The 25,059-nt window shown below is 37.7% G+C and overlaps 2 protein-coding genes across 3 annotated transcripts in view; one reads left to right on the top strand and one right to left on the bottom strand.

The window, feature by feature from the left end:
- Positions 1-8,168, bottom strand: part of LOC116878186 (60S ribosomal protein L17-like) — a 21,154-nt gene extending 12,986 nt beyond the window's left edge. The window contains exon 1 of the mRNA XM_032875405.1: positions 7,558-8,168. Within this exon, the coding sequence (XP_032731296.1) occupies positions 7,565-8,119 (555 nt within the window). The 5' untranslated portion in view covers positions 8,120-8,168 and the 3' untranslated portion in view covers positions 7,558-7,564. The remainder of the gene's footprint in view (positions 1-7,557) is intronic.
- The window catches only part of MRPL47 (mitochondrial ribosomal protein L47), a 27,059-nt gene extending 2,000 nt beyond the window's left edge, over positions 1-25,059 (top strand). Inside the window, exons 2-7 of one of the 2 annotated variants that reach the window (XM_032875402.1) lie at positions 1,012-1,163; positions 1,935-1,995; positions 16,559-16,655; positions 20,117-20,247; positions 22,050-22,145; positions 24,792-25,059. In XM_032875402.1, coding sequence (XP_032731293.1) covers positions 1,012-1,163; positions 1,935-1,995; positions 16,559-16,655; positions 20,117-20,247; positions 22,050-22,145; positions 24,792-24,915 — 661 coding nt within the window. In that variant the 3' untranslated portion in view covers positions 24,916-25,059. Of the gene's footprint in view, positions 1-1,011; positions 1,164-1,934; positions 1,996-12,854; positions 12,966-16,558; positions 16,656-20,116; positions 20,248-22,049; positions 22,146-24,791 lie in introns of those variants that run through there. The other variant, XM_032875403.1, reaches the window with a different exon arrangement.

Genomic DNA, 25,059 nt, shown 5'->3' with positions numbered 1-25,059 from the left:
ACAGCAATTGAGGCACTTAGGTGGCTCAGTCTGTTGAGTGTCCAACTCTTGATTTCTGCTCAGGTCATGATCTTAGGGTTGTGGGATTGAGCTGCCTCTCCCCATAAGCAGGCTCCACACTTTGTATGGAGTCATCTTGAGATTCTCTCTGCCTCTCCCCCTGCACAAGTACATATGTGCATGCACACACTCTCTCTCTCAAATAAATTAAAAAAAAACCAAACACACAATTTTTTAACCATTTCCTGGTTGCATACCTACATTATTATCTACTTTTGGATATCACATATAATGCTTTAATAGACATTTTTACTTACCAGTTTCCAGCTATAGTATTTTTAGTTGAAATTTCTAGATGAATTATTGGATTGAAGGGGGAAGTACGGAAGCTTGTGATATATGTTGCAAAATTAACCTTCAGAATGTCTTTATCTGCTCATAGAACCACTATCAGTTTATGAAAGACCTAAAAATGTTACTTTGAAATATAATTGTATCAGTGGGGGGGCTGACTGTCTTAGTCTTTAGAGCATGAGTTTAAGCCCCGTGTTGGAGCCTACTTAAAAAATAAAAAATAGGGGTCATCAGGGTGGCTCATTGTTAATCGTCTGCCTTCGGCTCAGGTCATGATCCCAGGGCCCTGGGATTGAGCCCCACATCGGGCTCCCTGCTTGGTGGGAAGTCTGCTTCTCCCTCTCTCACTCTCCCTGCTTGTGCTCCCTCTCTTGCTGTCTCTCTGTCCAATGAATAAATAAAATCTTTAAAAAAAATAAAAATATAGTTTTATCAGTATATTACCTCCAAATCATGTGAATATATTAACCTGTGAAATTAAAGGGTAGCAACATCTCTAATGCAGTGTTAAAAATAATTTCTAAAACATTTTATGTTTGTTTTTTGTGCAGAAACATGAGTGATTTTCTTAACATTACAGATGAGGAAATGATTCCAGTTAGTGCTTATAAAATCCAAATGTTGTAAAACTTTAATCACTTGTTTATATATGTTCAGTTGCAGGTTTTCTCTTAGTCTTTTGTCTAAGAACATACCAAATATCACATCTTTTCACCAGTGTAGATTACTTCATACCACATTGTCAAGGAAAGGACTGGAAGAATTTTTTGATGACCCAAAGAATTGGGGGGAAGAAAAAGTGAAATCTGGTAAGATATTTGGGTTGATCAATCTTAAATATATTTATTGAACCCTTTATCATTTTGAGATTATTCATGCACCTTGGAAATCATTTAGGTGTTTCATTTTTTTCTTTCCTTTGGGAATGTCAAAGAAAATTAAAAGGATAATGTAATATAGAGTTAATTGTTGATTGGCAGGTGGCAAGAGGTTTAGAAGAGCAATATGTTGAAATTATTAACTGAGGGGTACCTGGGTGTCTCAGTTTCTTGAGCATCCAACTCCCAATTTTTGCTCAAATTATGATCTCAGGATCAAGAGAGTGAGCCCCATGTCCAGGCTTCCTGCTCTTCAGCTGGGAATGTCTTTAGATTCTCTTCTCCCTCTGCCCGTCCCTTCACTTGCATGCACACATGTGTTCTCTCTCTAAACAAATAAATAAAATATTTAAAAAAGAAAAAAGAAATTGTTAATTGAAGTGAGCTTAAGGTTTGTTTTAGATTTTTTTTTTAGAGATAATTGCATATTAATTTATGATGACATAAGATATTTTGGCATTAAGTTTTGGAAATATATTCTTTATTAATACATTTTTTAAATGTTATTGCCAGTCACATTACTAATATTTTCATGCGTTACCTAATTTAATGCCAATTTAATCCTAATTATGTTTTACGTATAATGTGATAAAACTATTATATTTTATAGATAAGCAAATAGGTTTAGAGAGGTTAAGTAATTTGCCACAGGGCACATAGCTAGAATATTATTTCATGTTGTGAATTTCACAATTTTAATAGGAGCTCCATGGACCTGTCAGCAGTTAAGGAATAAAAGTAATGAAGATTTACATAAACTTTGGTAAGTATACTGAGTACATTAATATGTAGGTGTTCAAGGAGTGCCGGAGTGGCTCAGTAGAGCATGTAACGCTTGATCTTGGGGTTGTAAGTTCAAGCCCCACATTGGGTATAGAGATTACTTAAAAATAAAATCTTAGGAAATATATATGTGTAAGTGTTTGAAGCAGTTAAAGTATAACAGTGAGGTATAAACATATATATTTGATGTAAGAAATATAGTAACGTAATTTGTCTTATAATACTATGGATGATGTATAAAATCATTATAGATTTTATAAATATGACAGGTTAAGTTACATTAAGACAAATGTAATAGTGTTCTTAAGTATTTGGGGATTTAAAAATTTTACTGTTACTGCTACTAATCATACTAGCATATTTATACTAACAATTTTAGTAAACTAATGAAATAGAGTTTGTTACATTTAGGCCTTCCTCCTTTTTATTACCTTATGCATGGTCTGTAATCTTTAGCTTATTTACTCTGGGGAGTATGTTGGAGAGTGCATTTAATTGGGAATTTAGCTATAGATACTTCTGGCAGATTTTCCTGATGAATTAGAGAGAGTTGAGAGAATTTAAGATAGGGTTGCATTTTTAATGGATTATTTATTTATTTACTTATTTACATATTTGTATTTATTTTTATTAAGGAGCAATTGACATAACATTGTATTAGTTTCAGGGGTACAACTTAGTGATTTGAGACTTGTATGCATTGTAAAATGATCACCTTAAGTACAGTTCAAATATGTCACTGCACATAGAAATTTTTTTTTCCTTGTGATGAGAACTTTAAAGATCTGCTTTCCTAGGTATTTTCAAATGTACATTACAATATTAACTAATCACTATGCTGTACATTACATCCCCTTGACTTACTCATTTTATAACTGGAAATTTGTACTTTTTCACTCCTCTCACCCATTCTGCTGTTAACCTTAAAAATAGTTATTTTACCAGCAAAATGGGTTTATTCAGAAATAATGGAATTGAAGTTAAGGACAAGCAAGCTATCAGAGAAATTACTGCCTATGCTCTCTTGAATTAAAACCATAGGCCAGTCTAACAAAGGAATATTATTTTATGGAGAAAGTTGGGCCAGGTCATTTTGAGTGAAAGTCCATTGGAGAAAAGCAAAGAGTTCAGGGTGATGGTTTCTCATTGGCTGAGCTGCTAACATGGTCAGTTTCTTATAGGAGATGGCAGTGTATGTCTTTCCCTGTTGGAGTCTGTAATTGATTCTTTCCTGTTGAAGATTCTTCTATTAGGGATCTGTAATTGACATTTTTTCCTATAATTGACATGGCATGTTATGGATCCCTGTTTCAGCAACCCCTTCCATCATCTCCAGTCCACTTTAGTTAGGTTTCCTTTGATTAATTCACACTTTCCGCCTTTTGGTCAAGATCTTTCCTTGAAAGCAGTGGTGTTCGAGACTCAGTTTTTCTATATTTAGTGGTATTGTCCTTCAATGCCAGGAAGGATCTTTCCTGGTTGTCATGTCCTACCTTGGAGGGAAAGTGCCTAACAGTTGGGAACGTCAAAAGCCCACTTTTGAGTAACAAGGAAGGTGAAGAGAGAATTCTCTGGCAGTTCCCATCTAAAGTTTATACTTCTCAAGGCCTAACTATTAGAGATCATCTCCTTATTAGGTGCATCATTTTTTTAAAATTTAAATTTCAGTGTAATTAAAGTGTTATATTAGTTTCAGTTGTACGATATAGTGATTGAACAATTCTATATATTACATAGTGCTTGTCACTGTAAGTGTACTCTTAATCTCCTTCACCTGTTTCCCTATCCCCCACCTCCCTTCTGGGAACCATCAGTTTGTTCTCTATAGTTAAGACTTTTTTTGTCTCTTTTTTTTACTTTGTTTTGTTTCTTAAGTTCCACATATGAATGAAATCATATGGTATTTGTCTTTCTCAGACTTATTTCACACTTAGCATTATATCCTCTAGATTCATCCTCATTGCAAATGGCAAGATTTCATTCTTTTTTATAGCTGAGTAATGTCTATTTTACATATATATACACCACATTTTCTTTATTCATCTATCAGAGGATAGTTGGGGTGCTTCCATACTTTGGCTGTTGTAAATAATGCCTCAGTAAACATATAGGTGCATATATCTTTTTTTATTTGTTTCAGTGGTTTTTGGTTAAATACCCAGTAGTGAAATTACTGGATCATCTTGTAATTCTAGTTTTAATTTTTTGAGGAACCTTCATGCTGTTTTCCACGGTGGCTGCACCAGATCGTATCCCCATGAACATTAGACAAGAGTTCCTTTTTCTCCATATCCTTGTCAGTACTTACTTCTTGTGGTTTTTATTTTAGCCATTCTCACAGGTATGAAATGATATCTCATTGTGGTTTTGATCTGCATTTCCCTGATGATGAGTGATGTTGAGCATCTTTTCATGTATCTGTTGGCCATCTGTGTGTGTTCTGTGGGGAAATGTCTGTTCATGTCTTCTGTCCATTTTTAAATTTGGTTATTTGTGGTATTTTGGTGTTGAGTTCTATAAATAATTTGTGTATTCTAGATACTAAACACTTTATCGGGTATGTCATTTGCAAATATCCTCTCCCATTCTCTGTGTTGTCTTTTTGTTTTTTTTTTTTTATTATTCCCTTTGCTGTGCAGAAGCTTTGTATTTGAATTGTCCCAATACTTTATTTATTTATTTATTTATTTTTTAAAAAGTAGACACACCCAAGGTGGAGCCCATCATGGGGCTTGAACTCACGACCCTGAGATTAAGACCTGAGCTGAGATCAAGAGGCAGATATTTAAAAAAAAAAAAAAAAAAAGAGGCAGATATTTAACTGACTGAGCCACCCAGGCACCCCCCAATGGTTTATTTTTGCTTTTGTATCCCTTGCCTGGGGAGACCAATCTAGAAAAATGTTGGAATGGTTGATATCAGAGAAATTATTGCCTATGCGCTCTTGAAGGATTTTTTTGGTTTCAGGTCTCACATTTAGGTCTTTAATCCACTTTGAGTTTATTTTTATGTATGGTGTAAGAAAGTGGTCCAATTTCATTCTTTTGCATGTGGCTGTCTAGTTTTCCCAACACCATTTGTTGAAGAGACTTTTTCCCATTGCATAATCTTGCCTCCTTTCTTAAAGATTAACTGACCACATAATTGTGGGTTTTGTTTTTTTTTAAGGTTTTTTGTATTTATTTGAGAGAGAGAGAGTGAGAGAGCAGGTATGTGAGGCAGAGAGGAGCACAGTGGGAGGGAGAGGGCGGGATAAAGAATCTTAAGCAGACTCCCTACTGAGCACAGAGCAGAACCCTGAGATCAGGACCTGAACCGAACCAAGAGTTAGAGGCTTAACTGAGCCACCCAGGTGCCCTTCGTACATTTATTTTTGAGCTCTCTGTTCTGTTGCATTGATCTAGGTTCCTGTTTTTGTGCTAGTACCATACTCTTAGGATTACTACAGCTTTGTAGTATAACTTGAAACCTGGAATTCTGATACCTCTGGTTTTGTTCTTTTTCAAGATTGCTTTGGGTGTTGAGGGTCTTTTGTGGTTCCATGCAAATTTTAGGATTGCTTATTTCTAGTGCTGTGAACTATTGGTATTTTGATAGGGATTGCGTTAAATCTGTAGATTGCTTTGGGTGGTATGGCCAGTTGAGCAGTATTTGTTCTCCAAATCCCATGAGCGTGGAATATCTTTCTCTGTGTGTTGTCATCAACTTCTTTCATTGGTGTTTTATGGTTTTCATAATACATATCTTTCACCTCCCGGGTTAAGTTTATTCCCAAGTACCTTATTATTTTTGGTGCAGTTGTAAATGGGATTGTTTTCTTAATTTCTTTTTCTCCTGCTTCATTATTAGCATACAGAAATGCAGCAGGTTTCTGTAGATTGATTTTGTATCCTGTGACCTTACTAAATTCATTTATTCTAGTAGTTTTTTGGTAGAACCTTTAGGGTTTTCTACATATAGTATGTCATCTGCAACTAGTGAAAGTTTTATTTCTTCCTTACCAATTTGGATGCCTTTTATTTCTTTTTGTTTTCTCCTGTGGCTAGGACTTACTGTACTGTGTTGAATAAAAGTGATGACAGTGGACATCCTCGTCTTATTTATGACCCTAGGGGAAAAGCTCTCAGTTTTCCCCCATTAAGTATGATGTTTGCTGTGGATTTTTCATAGATGGTCTTTATTATGTTGAGGTATATCCTCTAAATCCACTTTGTTAAGGGTTTTTATCATAAACAAATGCTGTATTTGTCAAATGATTTTTCTGCAGCTGTTGAAATGATCATATGGTTTTTATCTTCTCTCTTGTTGATGTGATGTATCATGTTGATTGATTTGCGAACATTGAGTGACCCTCTCATCCCAGTAATAAATCCCACTTGATTATGGTGAATTATTTTTTTAATGTATTGTTGGATTCTTCTTGCTAATATTTCATTGAGGATTTTTGCATGTATATTCAGCAGAATATTGGCCTGGAGTTCTCTTTTTTTGTAGTCTTTATCTGGTTTTGCTATGAGGATAATTTTCACATCATAGAATGAATTTGGAAGCTTTCCTTTCTCTTCTATAAAAGAATAAGTATTCTATAAAAGAATTATTTTATAATAATAGAATAAGTATTCTATGAAAGAATTCTTTTTCTATATTCTTTTTTTAAAATTTTTATTTATTTATTTATTTATTTATTTTTAAATAGAAATCGTAATGACTTATGAGTTTTTGTGGTTTTTTTTTTTTAGGATTTTTATTTATTTGACAGGCAGAGATCACAAGTAGGCAGAGAGGCAGGCAGAGAGAGAGGGAGAAGCAGGCTCCCTGCTGAGCAAAGAGCCCACCGTGGGGCTCACTCCCAGGACCTGAGATCATGACCTGAGCCGAAGGCAGAGGCTTAACCCACTGAGCCACCCAGGCGCTCCTTTTTCTATATTCTTATTCTGTAAAAGAATAAGTATTATTCTATAAAAGAATAAGTATCAACTCTTCTTTAAAAGATAGAATTCTTGTGGCACCTTAGTGGCCCAGTCAGTTAAGCATCTGTCTCGATTCCAGCTCAGGTCATGAGATCAAACCCCACGTCAGGCTCCTCACTCAGCAGAGCGTCTACTTGAGACTCTCTTTCTCCCTCTGCTCCTCCCACCTGCGTGCCTCCCACCTGTGTACATGCATGTGGTGTCTCTCTCAAATAAATAAATAAATCTTTTAAAAAATAAGTAAATAAAAAAAAAATAAAAGGTAGAATTCCCCTGTGAAGTGATCTGGTCCTGGACTTTTGTTTGTTGGAAATTTTTGATTATTGCTTCAGTTTCTTTGCTGGTAATCAGTCTGTTCAAATTTCCTATTTCTTCCTGAAACCGTTTTGGGAGGTTATATGTTTCTAGGAATTTATCTATTTCTTCTAGGTTGTTCAGTTTGTTGACATATAATTTTTCATAATATTCTCTGACAGTCCTAGTCCCTTCTTTGTCATCAGGTGTTATTTATGATTTTGTTTGGGTTCTATCTTTTTTTTTTTAATTTTTTATTTTTATTTGCATTTATTCTGTGCAAATTTACTCCCGGGCCCTAAGTTTTTGTTTCTTCAGTTTCTTCTGGGATATCTTTTTCTTCTGTGCAACCTCCTCTTCTGGTTTAGGAACAATCTGCTCTTTTTCAGTAAGGATCATCTCAATGTGGCAGGGAGAGCTCATGTATGGGTTAATCCGACCATGAGCCCTGTAAGTCCTACGCCACATCTTGGGGGCTTTGTTCACCTGAATGTGCTCAATGACCAGAGAATCGACATCTAAACCCTTAAGTTCAGCATTACTCTCTGCGTTTTTAAGCATGTGCAGTAAAAATTCAGCACTCTTCTTGGGCCACCGACCTTGTGTCCAGCCCCACTGTTTGGCCTGGGCACACCTACCAACTCCACCATTGTAGCGACGGAATGGCACACACTGCTTCTGCAAAGTGACGTCTTTCAGATACTTGGTGGCTTTTCGGATATGCATACCCTTGATGGCCTGGGCAGTTTCACGTGTGTTCTTAAAGTGAACACGGAGATTTGAACCTCTTGACTTGCATGATTTCGTAGGGTTTTCTGGGTCAAGCGAATAGCGAACCATGTTCAGAGGTCACCCCTGGCCGCTGAGAGGAAGAGGAAGATCGGTGGCTCCTGGGAGAATTCATGAGAACTCCTTTTTTTTTTTTTTTTTTTAAATGAGTCTGGCTAAAGGTATATTTGCTGATCTTTTCAAAGAATCAGTTTCTGGTTTCATTGATCTGTTCTCTCTGTTGTTTTAATTTCTATTTCATTTATCTCTGCTCTAATCTTTATTATTTCCTTTCTCCTCCTGGTTTTGGGTTTTGTTTGTTGTTCGTTTTTTGCTTCTTTAGGTGTAAGGTTAGATTGTTTATTTGAGATTTTTTTCTTACTTCTTAATATAGGTCTATATTGCTGTAAATTTCCTTCTTAGAAATGCTTTTGCTGCATCCCAAAGATTTTGGACCTGCTGTTTTCATTTTCATTTGTCTTCATGTATTTTTTTTATTTCCTCTTTGATTTCTTGGTTGACCCATTTTAGTTTTTAGTAGCATGTTATTTTAACCTCCATGTATTTGTGGGTTTTTTTCCAGATTTTTCTTGTAGTTGACTTCTGGTTTCATGGCATTTGTGGTCCAAAAAGATGCATAGTATGACTTTGATTTTTAAAAATTTGTTAAAACTTCTTTTGTGGACTCATGTGATCTGCTCTAGAGAATGTTCTGTATGCACTTGAAAAAAGAATGTGTATTCTACCATTTTAGTATGGAATGTTCTGAATATATCTGTTAGATCCATTTGTCGTTAGATCCAATGTGTCATTCAAAGCCACTCTTTCCTTGTTGATTTTCTGTTTGGATGATCTCTCCATTGATGGACATGGGGTATTAAAGTTCTCTGCTAGTATCGTATCAGTTCCTTCTTTTATGTTAGTAGCTGCTTTATATGTTTAGGTGCTCCCTTTTTGAGTGCATAAGTAATCACAATTGTTATGTCTTCTTGGATTGTTCCCTTTGTGATTATATAGTGTCCTTCCTTGTCTCCTGTTCTAGACTTAAATGTTTTAAAGTCTGTTTTGTCCAGTATAAGTATTGCTGCCCATTTTCCTTTTGTTTCCACTCGCATGATACATACTTTTCCATCCCTCCACTTTCAATCTGCATGTGCCTTTAGGTCTGAAATGAGTTTCATGTAGGCAACAGATAGATAGGTCTTGCTTTTTTATCCATTCCAGCACCCTTTGTCTTTTATTTGCAGTGTTTACTCCATTTACATTTGAAGTAGTTATTGATAGCTAGCCATTTTATCACTGTTTTATGATTGTTTTTGTCCTCTGTTCCTTTTTTCTCTTGCTCTCTTACAGTTTGCTGGCTTTCTTTCAGGATATATTTGGATTCCTTTCTTGTTATTTTTTATATATTGATTACTGGTTTTTGATTTGTGATTTACTCTTAGGTTTATATAAAACCTCTTGTGCATATAGCAATCTAATTAGGTTGATGGTCACTTAAGTTTGGAACCCATCCTAAAAGCACTACATTTTTACTCCTCTGCTTCTCATGTTTTATGTATATTGTGTCATACTTTACATCCTTCTATTCTGTGAATTTCTTAACTGATTTTTGATATACTTACTGCTTTTGGGCTTCTTACTTTTATTCCTGCTTATGGTCTTTCTACTCAGAGTCCCCTTTAACATTTCTTATAAGGCTGTTTTAGTGATGAATTCCTTTAACTTTTGTTTGTCTGGGAAACTCTTTATCTCTTCTATTCTGAATAACTTTGCTGGATGATACAATATTGCTAGTTGCAGGTTTTTTTTTTCTTTCAGCACTTAAAATATATCGTGCACTCTCTCTGACTTGCATATTTTCTGCTGAAATCAGCTAATAGCCTTATGGGGTTTCCCTTGTATGTAATTGTTTTCTTTAGCTTCTTTTAAAATTCTTTCTTGATCCCTATCTTGCCATTTTAATTACTGTGTGTCTTGGTGTGGACCTCCTTAAGTTGATTTTATTGGGTGCTCTCTGTGCCTCCTGGATCTGAGTTTCTGTTTACTTTCCCATGTTCAGGAAGTTTTCAGCTCTTATTTCTTCAGATAAATTTTCTGACCCCTTTACTTTGTCTTCCCCTTCTAAGATCCCTGTAATATGAATATTATTATGCTTGATGGTGTTCCTGAGTTCCCGAAGTCTATTTTCATTTTTTTCCCCCCTCTCACATTCAGCATGATTGCTTTCCATTATTCTGTCCTCCCGGTCACTGATCTGTTTTTCTGTTTCCTATAGTCTACTATTTATTCTCTCTAGGGTATTTTTAATTTCAGTTATTGAGTTGTTCATCTCTGATTAGTTCTTTTTTATACTTTCTGTCTGTTTTTTGAGGGTCTCACTGAGGTCCTCCATTTTTTTCCCAAGTCCAATGATTATCTTTATGACCATTATTTTAAATTCTCTATCAGGGCACCTGAGTGGCTCCGTTGTTTAAGAGTCTGCCTTCAGCTCAGGTCGTCATCCCAGGGTCCTGGGATCAAGCCCTGCATCAGGCTCTCTGCTCAGCAGGAAGCCTGCCTCTCCCTCTCCCTCTGTTTGTATTTCTTCTTTCACCATCTCTCTCTTTCTGTGTCAAGCAAATAAATAAAATCTTTAAAATAAGTAAATAAAATAAATTCTCTATCAAGAAGATTACTTAATATCTGTTTCGTTTGGGTCTCTTGCTGTGATTTTTATCCTTTTCTTTCATCCTTGCCCCTCCAGCATAGGTCCAAAGATTAAGAAACAAATCTCCCTCCTGTACACCCTAGGATTCTTTTTTTTTTTTTTTTTTAAGATTTTATTTATTTATTTGAAAGAGAGGCAGTGAGAGAGAGCATGAGCGAGGAGAAGGTCAGAGGGAGAAGCAGACTCCCTGTGGAGCTGGGAGCCCGATTGCGGGACTCGATCCTGGGACTCTGAGATCATGACCTGAGCTGAAAGCAGTCGTCCAACCAACTGAGCCACCCAGGCGTTCCCACCCTAGGATTCTTTCAGACTGGTGCTGTTTTGTATCTCAGTGGAACTGTTTGTTGTACTGTCTCTTTAAGATTGGGGACTCCATTTCCTCTCTTCCTCAACTCTCTTGGACCCAAGCCTGCTGCTTTTGAAGTTTAAAGTGTTAAACCCCAGTGATTGTAAGAATTTGAGAAATTAAGCCCCTCTGCTTTTCAAAAGCAGATGTTACAGGGATTCATCTTCCCAGTGTGGGTCTTCCATGCTTGGGGTGCCTGGCACAGGATGCAAGAGTATGCAAGCCTGGTCTGGGCATGTTGAGAAAGCTGTCTTATCACACATCGGCTTCAGTTCCAGGAAATTCATACCTTCAGGTCACTGGATGTTGTGCAGGTCCAGTCAGGGTTTTGTGCTTTCCCTAGATGTGTCCTATGAATCCAGGATCCTGTTCCTTGGAGTTCGGTGACACAAGGTTGAAGAGAGTCTTTCTGGAGGTGTCTTTTTCAATAGATGAAATCTTTAGGTTACAAAATATGATGCTTAAGGTTGACGTCTCCAGGGAGTGCACTGTGAAAAGCATTTTTTTTTAAGATTTTATTTATTTATTTGACAGAGAGACAACACAAGCAGCAGAGACAGACAGGGAGAGGGAACACAAGCAGGGAGAGTCAGAGAGGGAGAAGCAGGCTGAACAGGGATCCCGACGCAGGGCTCAATACCAGGACTCTGGGATCATGACCTGAGCCAAAGATAGACACTTAACTGCCTGAGCCATCTAGGTGCCCCTCCATTACTATGTCTTCAGTGGCCTTAATTAAAGGGATGGTGGCAGGAGTGGCTCTGAGACAAGGGGAATCCCTATGCCACAGGGTCTAGCTCTTAGCTGTAATACCGTATAGGTTGTTGATGGTCCCCATGTTTTGGTGTGAGTACTCCCAAGGGCATTCCCTTCTCTTTTACAAAGAGGAGAAAAGAAAGTTGATGATTAGGATGTCCAAGGGCAGGGTACATTACTAGGCTTTTTTAAAGTTCCAGAGGTTACGTTTTCCTGACCTTCCCAAATAATAAAGTCAAATTTGTCATCTTTTAGTAAAGCATATAGAGTTTGAGTCTTAAGAGAGAATTTTGGGATGCCATTTCCAACAGTAGCCTGCAAGTCCAAGAAAGCCTCATAGTGGATGCTTAGTTTTAGATTTGGGGAAGTTCAGGATATCTTGAAGTCTGCCTGGATCCAAAAGTCCTTGTTCTAAGATCAGGTGCCCTAAGTATCAAACCTAAGTTTGAGCAAACTGCAGTTTATTTTGGAGAGCTTATGTCCCTTTAAGGCCAAAAGTTGCAACAGTTAGTTGTTTTCATCCTGTGAAGAGTTTTGAGAAAGGGAGCAAAGAGGCAAATCATCTACGTATTATAACAACATAGATCTTACAGAAAACTATATGATCTAAATCAGTTTTTAAGGTTTGTGAGAGTTAGAAGGACTCTCTGTAGGCCTGGGGCATTTCTGGCCTGGTGTATTTCCCATTCTTCCCAAGTGAAAGCAAAAAGATTAACTGTCCTTATCAGCTAGAATACTAAATATGTACTGCAGAGGTCAGTTACAGTGGACAATCTGCTTTCAGTGGAAATGAATGTCAGTAGCAGATGGGGGGCGGGGAGCCCTTAGGAACAATGTGCCAAGGGATAACAATGTTATTTATTGCTTGGGCTAACCTCCGTCCTTGGCCATTGGGTTTTCTTACAGGTAAAATAAGGGTATTACAGGGACCTAGTGTAGGGATTAATGCACCCGAGAGCCTGGTTATCTTTTATTATGGGCTTCTTTATTTACAGGCTGTTCGTTAATTCCGGGGACAGATTTTGAGGGATCTGTTTGAATCTTGATGGGAGATGCACTGTGGATTCTGCCAATAACAGTTGAAGATCTTACTCATAAAGAGGATGGTAGGGGTGCCTGGGTGGCTCAGTGGGTTAAAGCCTCTGCCTTCGGCTCAGGTCGTGATCCCGGGGTCCTGGGAGAGGACACATCGGGCTCTCTGCTCAGCAGGGAGCCTGCTTCCTTTCCTCTCTCTGCCTGCCTCTCTGCCTACTTGTGATCTCTGTCTGTCAAATAAATAAATAAAATCTTAAAAAAAAAAAAAAAGGATGGTAGCTGATCCAGTAGGGACAAATGATCAGTGTCCACAGACTCAGCTATAGTGCTGTCAGAGATGGAGCAAATAATAGATGTCAGAGGGCCATTTAATTTACCTCATTGGCAATTTTGATTACTACCTTCAAATTCCAGAATTATTTCCCTGTTTTGGAAGAAAGGAATTCTGGTATGGTATTTTTCTAAGAAATATTGGCCCAGTGGGGGCATAGGAACTAAGGAGAAGATTGTTTCTCTCAGAGTGCCTAGACAAATGGGGATCGGTTCAGAGATAGGAACCTGTTGAGGTGTATTAGCCATCCCTACTATTTGAGTTGTTTTAGCTCTGAGGCAGAGACTGCTTTATAGCGGTGGGGTTGAGCACCTAGAGTGTAGCTCTCACATCAGTAGAGACAGATTCATTCCCAATCTGGAGAATGGTTTCTCTGAGCTGATTAAGAGGGAGGATTGGGAAAGCTGTTGTTCCTTAGAGCTCTGTCATGGGGAATTAGGAAGACATTGGAAAGGCCGGCTAGGGGGCTAAAGGCATTTTAGTTGGTGATGGTCTTTTTTGTTGTTATTGTTGTTGTTGTTGTTGTTGTTGTTTTTAAAAGTCCTGGCTCTTTGCAATAATGAAAGTAGGAGGGTTTTTGTTTTGTTTAGGGCCCTTATTTGCAAGAGTTGAAAAGTAAGAATTTTAGTGGTCTTATGGGTGTTTCCTCCAATGATGCAAGTAAGGTTATTTACCAAATTAACTAAATCTGAATAGTTTCCCTTTCCATCCTGGTCCTTGTAACTAAAACAGAAGTATCTTGGTTCATTCCATTAGTAAATATATTGTTAAATGTTACTTAATTGGATTCAGCATATTAAAGGAAGACCAAACTGTCTTTAAATTTGCTTTAATTTAGAAATTATAAATTAGAAATAATAAATTACTATTATAATTGATTCCAAATTGTCTCAAAGAAAATTTAAAGACAATTTGGAGTTGGTTATAATAGTAATTTAATGACAGATTCACCAAAATTTTGCATATAATTCATTCATTTCATTCATTCTAGTCAAGGGGCTTAGAAAAAAGTACCGTATTGCTTGGTGGAGAGTTCCAGTGAGGGTTCTAGCATCTTGCCAAAAGTTAGGGATCTGTTTCTCTAAATACTTTTAGGATGTTTCCATCAAGTTTCATCTAGTGCTTGGTCTACCCCTCACCAACAAGGATATAGACTAATTATCAATCTGAGACACCAGGTTGATGAGTTTGAAAACTGTGCTGAATTCTTTAGCAGATCTCTTGGTGTCCTCAGTCACTTTAGGGAGCTCTTTAACTATGGCCGCAATTCAGCCTTAGTTCAGTGACCATAGATAGGTAGGGTTTATTTAGACCCTCAGAAGACTTAATTTTAAAGGGGCAGGTTTTAATAGGTTCAGGAAAGGGAAGGACAGAGTAGGAAAGGTTTAGAGGAAAAGGGAAGTTTGGTGAGAATCAGCATGGGGGAGCAGGGGGTGTGGAGGGTGAGGCAGTGCAGAAGGGAAGGAGGGTGATGGCACCGGATGTGCGGCCTGAACACAGGTGGCTGCTGTGCATCCTGAGACAAAGAAGATAGGAGGGGAAAAGACCTTATAAGCCTTTTTGTCTTTTTAATTGTTCGCCTGTTAGTCTAGAAATTATATTTTGCAGAGAGGCAGTTTTAGATTCCTAATAATGTGTGGTAGTTTCTAAATACCAGTCAGTCCCATTCCATCTTGGCGGTTTTGGAGCCTTGGCTGTCCAGTTCAGTTTTGAAAGAAGTAAGTTTAGGCAGATTGAAAGATCTCCCAAACGGCCACTGAAATCCCAATTTATAGTTGTTGGATATCTCGGGGGCCTGGAACTTGCTATTGGCCTATAAAGTGGGGGACAGTTTTTGGGGACTGGAAGCCTTAAATCTGTACAATCTGGCTCTACGGGGAGTATCAAAGTGGTGGTGAAGTGGTGTTGGAAAAGTCAACACGTATTTGGCCTCAGGATGGAAAAAACCTTTCATTTGGCATCAGAAGTGTTATGTATAGAACAGCACAGCTTCATTATAGAGCAATTAGTTGTATGAAAGCACTGTTACTTAGGTTATTGGTAAAGGGCTAGGCAGGGCTGTTCACTGTTCATCTTGGCTAAAACCAAACAATTTCTCTTCTGCAAAATCATCATCTTCCACAGCTTAAGATACCCCAATGCCTTTGTGTTGTTTTCAGTGCCCTCCACATTTATTACCTTTCCTTTCTTCCAGCTGTAAATCTCAAACAGATTTATTCATAAAACCTACACCCACACTTCAGCTCTGCCACTTCAGTACGTTTGGTCACGTGTGCTTTGCTTTCCTTCCTAGCCTAACAAATCCCATCTCTCTGAGGCTCTTCTTATCATCCTAGTGAGAAGAGGTGTGTCCCCTCTCTCTCACTTAATTCTTTTGGTATTTGTCTATACCACTTAATATACACATTGCATTCCAATTTCTGAGGCAGCATAGTAGAATGAAAACAAAAAGAATTAATGCACACAAGGAGTCCAGAATTTGAATCTTGAATTAGCTGTGTGCCCAGAATAGCTTACTTCTGTCAGCCTTACTTTTTTCTTACAGAAAGTGTTAATAGTACCAACCTCAAAGGGTTGTTGTGAGAATTAAATGAGGTAATATATGTAAAATGCTTAGCGCATTGCCTGTCATATAATAGGCACCAAATGTTATCTTCCATCTTCTCTTTCTACTTGGAATATAGGGAATTTTTCTTATGCTTTTTTATAAACTCTCTTGGTACTTAATACAGTTTATGGCGGAAAATTTATTAAACAAATGAATAAGAATCAATTACAGCTTTGTTTAAAGGATAGTTCTTCATTTTTTTTTTTTAAGATTTTACTGATTTTGACAGAGAGATCACAAGTAGACAGACAGAGAGAAGGGGGGAAGAAGGCTCCCTGCTGAGTAGAAAGTCCGATGCAGGGCTTGATCCCAGGATCCTGAGATCATGACCTGAGCCAAAGGCAGAGGCTTAACCCACTGAGCCACCTAGGTGCCCCTAAAGGATAATTCTCTGTAATGATATTCTATAAATCAGCATTTCTAAAGGACTTTTGAATACAGATCATCAGTTTTGATGTCAAAAATTACAACCTTAGGGGCACCCGGGTGGCTCAGTTGAGTTTAACATCCAGCTCTTGGTTTCGCATCAGGTCATGATCTCATGGCTCCTGGGATCAAGCCCCAGGAGGGACTCTGCACGCAGCAGGAGTCTGCTTGAGATTCTCTTCCTCTGCCCCTCCCCCTACTCTCTCACTCTCCCTGTGTCTAAAATAAATCTTTTAAAAAATTTACAACCTTAATGTAACCATAGACTAGCATCACAAGCTTTGTATTCTTTGCTATAGGTATGTCCTACTGAAAGAAAGAAACATGCTCCTAACTCTAGAACAGGAGGCCAAGCGGCAGAAATTGCCAATGCCAAGTCCGGAGCGGTTAGAAAAGGTAACATTTATGGGAGACTGAAGACTCTTGGGTGGGATAAAAGCCAAAAGATGTAAGTGTATGGTTCTTAGTTTTCTTGGCAAGTGGATTTCTTTTTTTTAATTTGTTTGATCTTTAGTAAATATACAGAGCTGTGCAACCTTCACTATTTTAGAATATCTCCATCACCCTAGAGTGAAGCGTCATGCCTATCTGTAGTTACTCCCCATTCCCACCTGCAAACCTCATTAGATAAGTGGACATGTGTTTTTATTTCTCTTGGGTAGATACCTAGGAGTGAAATTGCTGGGTTGTATGGTAAATCTATGTTTAATATTTTAAGAAACAGTCCAGCTGTTCTCTAAAGTAGCTGCGCCATTTTACATTTCTAATTCCAATTTAACTATTTCCTTATGAACAAGGTCAAAGTTTTAATACTTTTTTTTAATTGTGGTAAACAGATACCATAAAACCTTTTTAGTCATTTTTAAATGTATAGTCCAGTGGTGTTAAGAATATTCACATTGTGGGGCACCTGGGTGTCTCAGGGGGTTGAAGCCTCAGCCTTCGGCTCGGGTCATGATCCCAGGGTCCTGGGATCGAGCCCCACATCGGGCTCTCTGCTCAGCAGAGAGCCTGTTTCCTCCTTTCTCTCTCTCTCTGCCTGCCTCTCTGCCTACTTGTGATCTCTGTCAAATAAAAAAAAAAAAAAAGAATATTCACATTGTTGTGAAAAGGTCAACTATTGTTCAAATTAGGTTTTCTTCATTAAAAAAAAAAATATTCCCAGGGCGCCTGGGTTACTCAGCCAATTGAGCAATGGACTCTTGATCTCAACTCAGGTCTTGATCTCAAAGTTGTGAGTTCAAGCCCCACATTGGGCTTCATGCTGGGCATGGAGCCTGCTTAAAAAAAAAAAAAAAAATGCCCTGGGTTCATTATTTCCACTCCTAGAGGTAATCATTATACATATATCCCATTTATCCATCAGAATTTTTCTCTGCCTGTAGAAGTGTGTCTATTTTTATTTACATTAGATAATTCCTCTATTTGGTTATACTGTATAAACTTTTCTGACATTGGCATTTTCCCCTTACCTAGTATATGCTGGCTATCTTTTCCTATCAGTATATGCAGATCTGCCTTTTCTTTTTCGTGGCTGTACACATGTAAGCTGGTTCTTCCATGTGGAAGTTTTTAGTTTTATTTAGTTAGATCTCTCAGGGTTTTTTGCCTGGATTGCTTGCAAGTCAGCTCTTTGTTGATGTGTCCGTGCCAGAGTAGATAGTCAGTGAGAACAGAGCTACCAAGGAAAATTTTCTTTAAACCTCAAATGTATGTGACATACTACCAAGGAAAATTTATCAAGAAAAATATTTAAAAAGAATTATTCTCAATTTAAGATATAAACTGAAGATTTGGAAGTATGTGTAAGGACACTCTTGGCTTTGGAATAGTTAAACTAGAAAGAAAGTTCTTGGAGGTTGGCTTGTTTTGAATAAGATGTATCTAATTGATACTTCCGATTTTCCTTCTTATCTGGTGGCATGAACATGAGTAGTCAGATGTTAACTCTGTGGACTGGGCAACCATTTAACTTTCTTCGTGAGCTAACATTCGATTTCAGTTAGGCGCCTCAGAAGAAACCTTGCATGGAGGAACTCTAATGTAGTTGGTTCACAGCCAGGCTTACTAAGTTCCTAAGGGCTGCACAGCTTCGTATTAGGCTCTGACCAGTCTGGTTTCTTCACTCTTCTAAGTTTGGGTGTCTTCGAAATAGGATTTACCGTTCTCATCCATCTTTTATTTCTCAGAGATTTTGTAGAAGTTCATATAGTTAAGAGGAAGTACATGTGGATTCAGCTGCTCAGTGTGGCTTTGATTGAAGAAGGGAGAATAGAAGCACTGAGTGTGAGCTGAGTGTATGGGTTATGAGGTAGTCTATCTAAATTTGTGGCTTGCATATCTCTTTTGGGTCCCGCAGCTACCTGGAAGACCTTTTTTTTTTTTTTTTTTTTAAGAGTGCACGCACCTGTTCATGTTGGGGAAGGGCACAGAGAAAGAGAGAATATTAAGTAGGCTCCATACCTAGCATGGAGCCCAGTGTGGAGCTCAGTCTCATGATCCTGAGATCATAACCTGAGCCAAAGTCAAGAGTCAGACACTTAACCAACGGAGCCAGTCAGATGTCCCTAGAAGATTATAATCTAATCTGTCATCTCTCCACCCCCACACGCCCCCCGCCCCCCATTTCTGAGAGCTCTTTTAAGAAACAAATGTTTATATGCAATATTTCTATTTGTTATGATGGCTCACAGATAATACATAGAACCTGCTAAAAATGCCTCTCTGGTATTTAGAGCTATGAAAAAATTCAGCTTATCTGTCATTATAGTCCCCAAATATGAATATTTATTTATAAAGATATATGTATTGCCTTACCACTATATTATCATATGCATTGTAAAACTCAATAGAAATGTTAAAAGAAAAAGATAAAAATAAATAGAGGTTCTAATAGGATCTTCTTGCTTCATAATGGATCTTTAGAGATTAGGATCAGGGTAGACTGATATTCTGTTCTCTGTAATAGTAGCAGCTGCCAATTAGGTCAAAACATCAGTGTCTGTGTTAGGCACACTGATTAGTTGAGGCCAAAACATGGGTTTTAATATTAAAAAGTAGCAAACTGTTATCACTTAATAGTTCATTGAGTTTTGAAATAACAGGAGTCAGATGGGGTCTCTGTAAGGAATCTCTACAAGTGTAGCCCACTCCAAACAAAACTAATACCTGCATATTTATATATGGAAATCTAAGTAGATCTTCATTTAAATGAAACTAAACTTTTGGGGTGCTTAGGTGGCTTAGTCAGTTGAGCATCTGGCTCTTGGTTTCAGCTCAGGTCATGATCTCATGGGTTGTGAGATCAATCCCCCAGTCAGGCTCATCCTCAGTGGTAGTCAAGAATCTCTCCTTCTGCCTCTCCTCCAACTTGTATGCACTCGAAGGTTCTCTCTCTCAAATAAATGAATCTTTTAAAAAATCAGTGAAACTAAACTTTTAAAAAAATTACAAAAAGTGATATTATAAACACTCATGTATGCCTACTTGTGCCAAAAAGACTCTTAGGAAATATTTGACAGAATGTTTGGGTTTTTTTTTTTTTTCCTTAAAGATTTTATTTATTTACTCGAGAGAGAGAGAGAGCACAAGCAGGGGGAGAAGCAGGGCTCCTGCTGAGGAGGGAGCCCATTGTGGGGGTTGATCCTGGGATCCTGAGATCATGACCTGAGCTGAAGGCAGATGCTTAACTGATTGAGCTGCCCAGGTGCCCCCAGAATGGTTCTTTGACAAAAATATTCATTAAGATTTTCTGTAGCATTGTCTTTGTATGTTCTTTCTTCTTTTTTTGGCGGGGGCAGGGGGAGTAATTTGTTGTAGGTGATTGTTCAAATTCTGTCTTCTTATTCTCTTACCAGGTGGTAGATTCCATGGATGCATTAGATAAGGTTGTCCAGGAAAGAGAAGATGCCCTAAGACTTCTTCAGACTGGTCAAGAAAAAGGCAGACCTGGTGCTTGGAGAAGAGACATCTTTGGAAGAATCATCTGGTACATAGTTTCCACTGTGGTTTTTCTAAGATGAAAGTGGCAGTCTCATGCCTTATTCTCCTGTCCAGTATCTTTTATAAAAACTCTCACCATATGAAATATATTATAGATGTATCTAATGTAAACAGAGGTCCCCAGGCCCCTTTGGGGCCCCAGAGTATGAATGAAGGTAGCATTATCTGGTAGGCCAAGGACCTCATTCTCATGATTCAGTTATTTGTAGGTTCTTTATAACAGTAGTTCCTAATCTTATGTCAATCATATGACTTTTTGAGAATTCAATTAAAGTTATAGATCCTTTCCCTAGCAAAATGTACATGTGCACATACAATTTCAAAGGGTTATAAATACGAATACCATGAAGCTAATTTTAGGACACATACCTGCCCATTAAGAACCTGAGATTTTAAAAATTCTAAAAACAAACAAAAACAAAAAGAAGTTCTTAAGGAATGAAACATTGAAACCATTTCACATGAAACCATTTCAGTGTTTGCTCGCATTGCCATCAGGATAAGCCCTAGTTCAAATTATGAAACAGTTTATTTTCATTACATCTTTCCACCTTTTGTCCCTCTAGTTGCCAAAGTTATGTCAGACCTTGGGAGAGGATATGATAATAAACATTCAAACTGTATAAATAATTGAGAAGACGACCCAGTGTAGTCTGTCTCTTCCAGGGCTTTATTGACATTTGGACTGAGCTGCTAAAAGGAAGCATACTTAGTAGAATTTTAAACATCAGTCAACAAAATGAAGAAGGCATTGTGTGTGGTTGGAGACTTTCTCTGTACTCTTAAAATTAAATAAAATAATACTGCTTACTCAGTAGATAGGATCTTTTAATGGAGTTTGCAGTAATGGGGCTGCTTGTAGCCAAATGTAGGGGAGTAGCAGTATGTCTAACTGTGTAATCCAATACAGGAAAGAGAGAAATTACCAAAACTAGAAACTTTATTTTTTACTAATATTTGGATTAATCCAGTTGAGATCAATTAGGAAAGGGTGAGGATAAAGGAGAGAATCTCTGTCCATACTAGAATTAGATGAGTGCTCGTCTCCAGATTTTTTAAAAATTTTGCTTTTCATCTTTTCCAGAGCTAAACAAAGTAGTGAACAGAGCAATTACATCATCTTTCTGATGTAACTTATTAATTCAAACATTATAATTCCTGTGCCTTCTCCCTAATTTTCTGTTGCATGTTAAAATAGTTAAGATAGCCTTTTAAATGCAGAGCTCCTTCTTAAAAACATTTCATCTAAGGTTTTTTTTTTCTGTCAAAAAGAACATGTGGCGGGGCGCCTGGGTGGCTCAGTGGGTTAAGCCTCTGCCTTCGGCTCAGGTCATGATCCCAGGGTTCTGGGATTGAGCCCCACATCGGACTCTCTGCTCCACAGGGAGCCTGCTTCCCCTGCTTTCTCTGCCTGCCTCTCTGCCTACTTGTGATCTCTGTCAAATAAATAGATAAAATCTTAAAAAAAAATGTGGCATATTATATTAATTATATTAATATTGCAGTGGGGAGCAACAGAGGGAAAGAGAATCCTAAGCAGGCTCTGGGCTGAGCATGGAACCCAGTGCAGGGCTTAATCTCATGACCCTCAGATCATGATCTGAGGTGAAATAGTCGGATGTTAACCAACTGAGCCGCGCAGGTGCCCTGTAAAATCTTTTAAAAGCCAGTTACATCTCATTTTATTGAAAACATATTTAGCTCAAAGATGGCTAAAACTGTTCATAAAAAGTGAAAAATATATTAAGTATTTTCTGTTAAGGCAGTATCTTTTTGTTTTCTTGGCAGGCACAAATTCAAGCAGTGGCCTATACCTTGGTACCTAAATAAAAGATACAATAGGAAACGATTCTTTGCAATGCCCTATGTGGAACGTTTTGTCAGGTGAGCACAAATACCTTTAATAATGAATCTTTAGAGGACACAAGTTAAACTTTTACAGAAGTAATATATGCACACTGGGGGGGGGGAATAGAAGAAAAAATAGAAGAATCAGGTAGAAAAGATGAAATTAAAGTCATCCATAATCTTACCATCCAGCAATAGCTGCTTTTGACATTCTAGTGTGTATCCTTTCAAAAATTTGTATTGCCTTTCTATTCATCAGTCTGTATGTAAGTACATGGTTAAATCCTTCTCTAGTGTGAAAAGAAAGTCCAAATACTTCAACTGCGTAACTTATGAGTTCATGTTATTGCATGAAAAGGGGCGGGGGTATCTTTTGTTATGTTAATGGTATAACTTTTGGAGAGCACCTAATGATGGGGACTGGTTGTTTTAGGAACCAACTTTGAATAGATGGTTGAAACTTTCAGTCCCACTTTCTGATTTCTGGAGAGGGGAAAGGGGCTGGTGGTGAATCAGTTGCCAGTGGCCAGTGATTTAATCAGCTTGTGCCTATGTAATGAATCCTACGTAAAAACTGAAGAGGCCAGGGTTCAGGGAGCTTCCCCGTTGGTGAGCAGCACCTGGAGACTGGAGGAGAGTGGGACACCCCACTCTTTGCCCTGTGCACCTCTTCTGTCTGGTTGCTCCTCTGAGTTTATATCCTTTTATAATCAGTAATGTAGTGAGTAAAGGGGTTTCCTGAATTCTGTGGGCCACTCCAGCTACTTAATCAAACCTAAGGAGGGTTATAGCCTGTCAGAAGTACAGATAAGAAGTACAGATAAGAACCTTTAACTGGCATCTGAAGTTTAAGGAGGAAGTTGTGGGGACTTCCAGTCTGTAGCAGGTTCTTGAGCACAGATGATGGTCTCTGATGCAATTTCCATGTAGGTAGTGTCAGAAGTAAGTTGAAGTCTCAGACATTCTGCTGGTGTCTGAGAACTGCTTGGTAAGAGGGTGCTGTTGGGGGGACCATCACGAGTGGAATTAGGTCCAGAACCCTTTTCTATAGTACGTCCATTCTGCATCGGCATAAAGCAGCACTTCTCTTTTTTATCATCAGTGCTCTAGATGCAGTCAATCCTTGATTTAATTCTTCCTGCAGAAGGTCTCCAGAATCTGTCCTTTGTACTCCATCTCTACCCTAGTGCATTCCCCCTTCATCAAAATGAATTACTGAACATCTTCCTCACTCCAGTCCATTCAAATACAGCTTCCTGGCTCATTTTCCTCAAACCTTTTATCACACCAGTGCTGTTCTAAAATCTGCAGGAGCTTCATGTCTACAGAACAAATCCAACTCCTTCCCACCCAGTGTTTCCACAACTTAGTGTTACTGCATATCCTTCCTAAAGGTCAGACCCTTCTTATTTCCTGAACAGTCTTATTTTCCTTTTGTTGCTGCTTTATCTACAGGTCTGAAATCTCTCCACCATTCACATTTTAAGGCCCAGTTCAGATGCTAAGCAACTGAAGAAATTCAACTGCACTGTTGTTTTTTCCTCCATAGCTTCTGCAAACCTAAAGTGCCATTTGGTTCTTTTGTCCCTTAGTCATGTAAGGTGAAGCTATAATTGACTTCTAAAATAACATATGAGAATTTATGAATCCAGTGTCACTCTTACAGGCTTTATACATGTTCTAATTATTGTTTTTGAACCTTTTTTAGCCTTACCTTCAGAGCATGAAGCATAATTGTTCTGTTCTTAAGAATAGCAAACCTTTATTCTTTCATATGGGTTTATTGATTTTTTTCTTTAACGGCTAAAATTTAGTTGGAGCAAAGACTGATGAATAGAATGGGTAATCTGGTTTCAGCTTTGCTTAGTCTTTATACTGAATTTGCAAAACACCTTATATTTTTAAACATCTGTACCTATTTTGTTCTTCACCCAGATAGAACTCTCATCTCAAATTTCTATGACCTCTCCCACAGCACTGGCATATTAAGTTATTCACTACATCTCTCTTAATTCTTGTTATATTTTATATAAACTTATGCCTAGTGACCAATAAAATATCCTGGAAAATATCAACTTAAATACAGTAAAGGGTTGGCATCCATGTATTTATCATTTGCAATTTTGATTCATAAGTGACCCTAGAGAGCACAGTAATTTAGCTGAGGCACAAATGCTTCATGCTCCAGGATGCTAATGGGTATCCACAAACTCACATAGAGAGTGGTAAGTCTAACTAGCACCCAAGTATCATCTCCTCGTATAAGTTTGATTCTCTCCATTATAGGGAAAATGATATGGTAGACTGAGTGCTATTTGGAATCAGGGAATTCCTAGAAGTCTCATGATAGATCTCAGGTACAAAAATCTGTTTAATAAAACTAGTGCTTTTAAAGTAAACTATAAAAGGTAGTCCAGTCTGTTACAGGCTCACAAGATCTATTCATTTTTTTCAGATAGGAAATAGAAGAATTGCTGTAGGGTAACAGATGATTTTGATTTCAAGTTTATTTTTGACTTGTGTCAGTTTACAGTGATTATTCAAGTTTTATAGTTTATATGACATACCTAAGATGGAGACTGGCATGATTGAGGCTTTTAAGTAACTGATTTGGACATACCTTGATAGTATTGAATAACAGGGGAGTAGTTTTAAATAAATTGTTATGCTTTTATATTCTAGATTGAGACTTGAGAAACAAGCCCGGATTGAAGCAAGAAAGAAAAGCTTAGAGAAAAAGAAAGAAAAATTTCTTCAGAAAAAGTTTCCACATCTTTCTGAAGCCCAGAAGTCAAGTCTTGTCTAAATGTCTGAATTCTTAAGTTGGCATTTTGTTTTCCTTTGATAAGTCTATATACAAAAGTAAATGTGTATTATGTAATTTTACAAAGAAATTGTGCTTTTAATCAAATAAATGTCAGCTCTTTCAAGGGTTAACATGGCATGCTAA

This window comes from Lontra canadensis, unplaced genomic scaffold (assembly GCF_010015895.1).
Source record: "Lontra canadensis isolate GAN:19392208 unplaced genomic scaffold, GSC_riverotter_1.0 scaffold56, whole genome shotgun sequence".
NCBI lineage: Eukaryota > Metazoa > Chordata > Mammalia > Carnivora > Mustelidae > Lontra > Lontra canadensis.
Note: the sequence above shows the minus strand (reverse complement) of the source record. Positions and strands in the feature narration are given on the sequence as shown.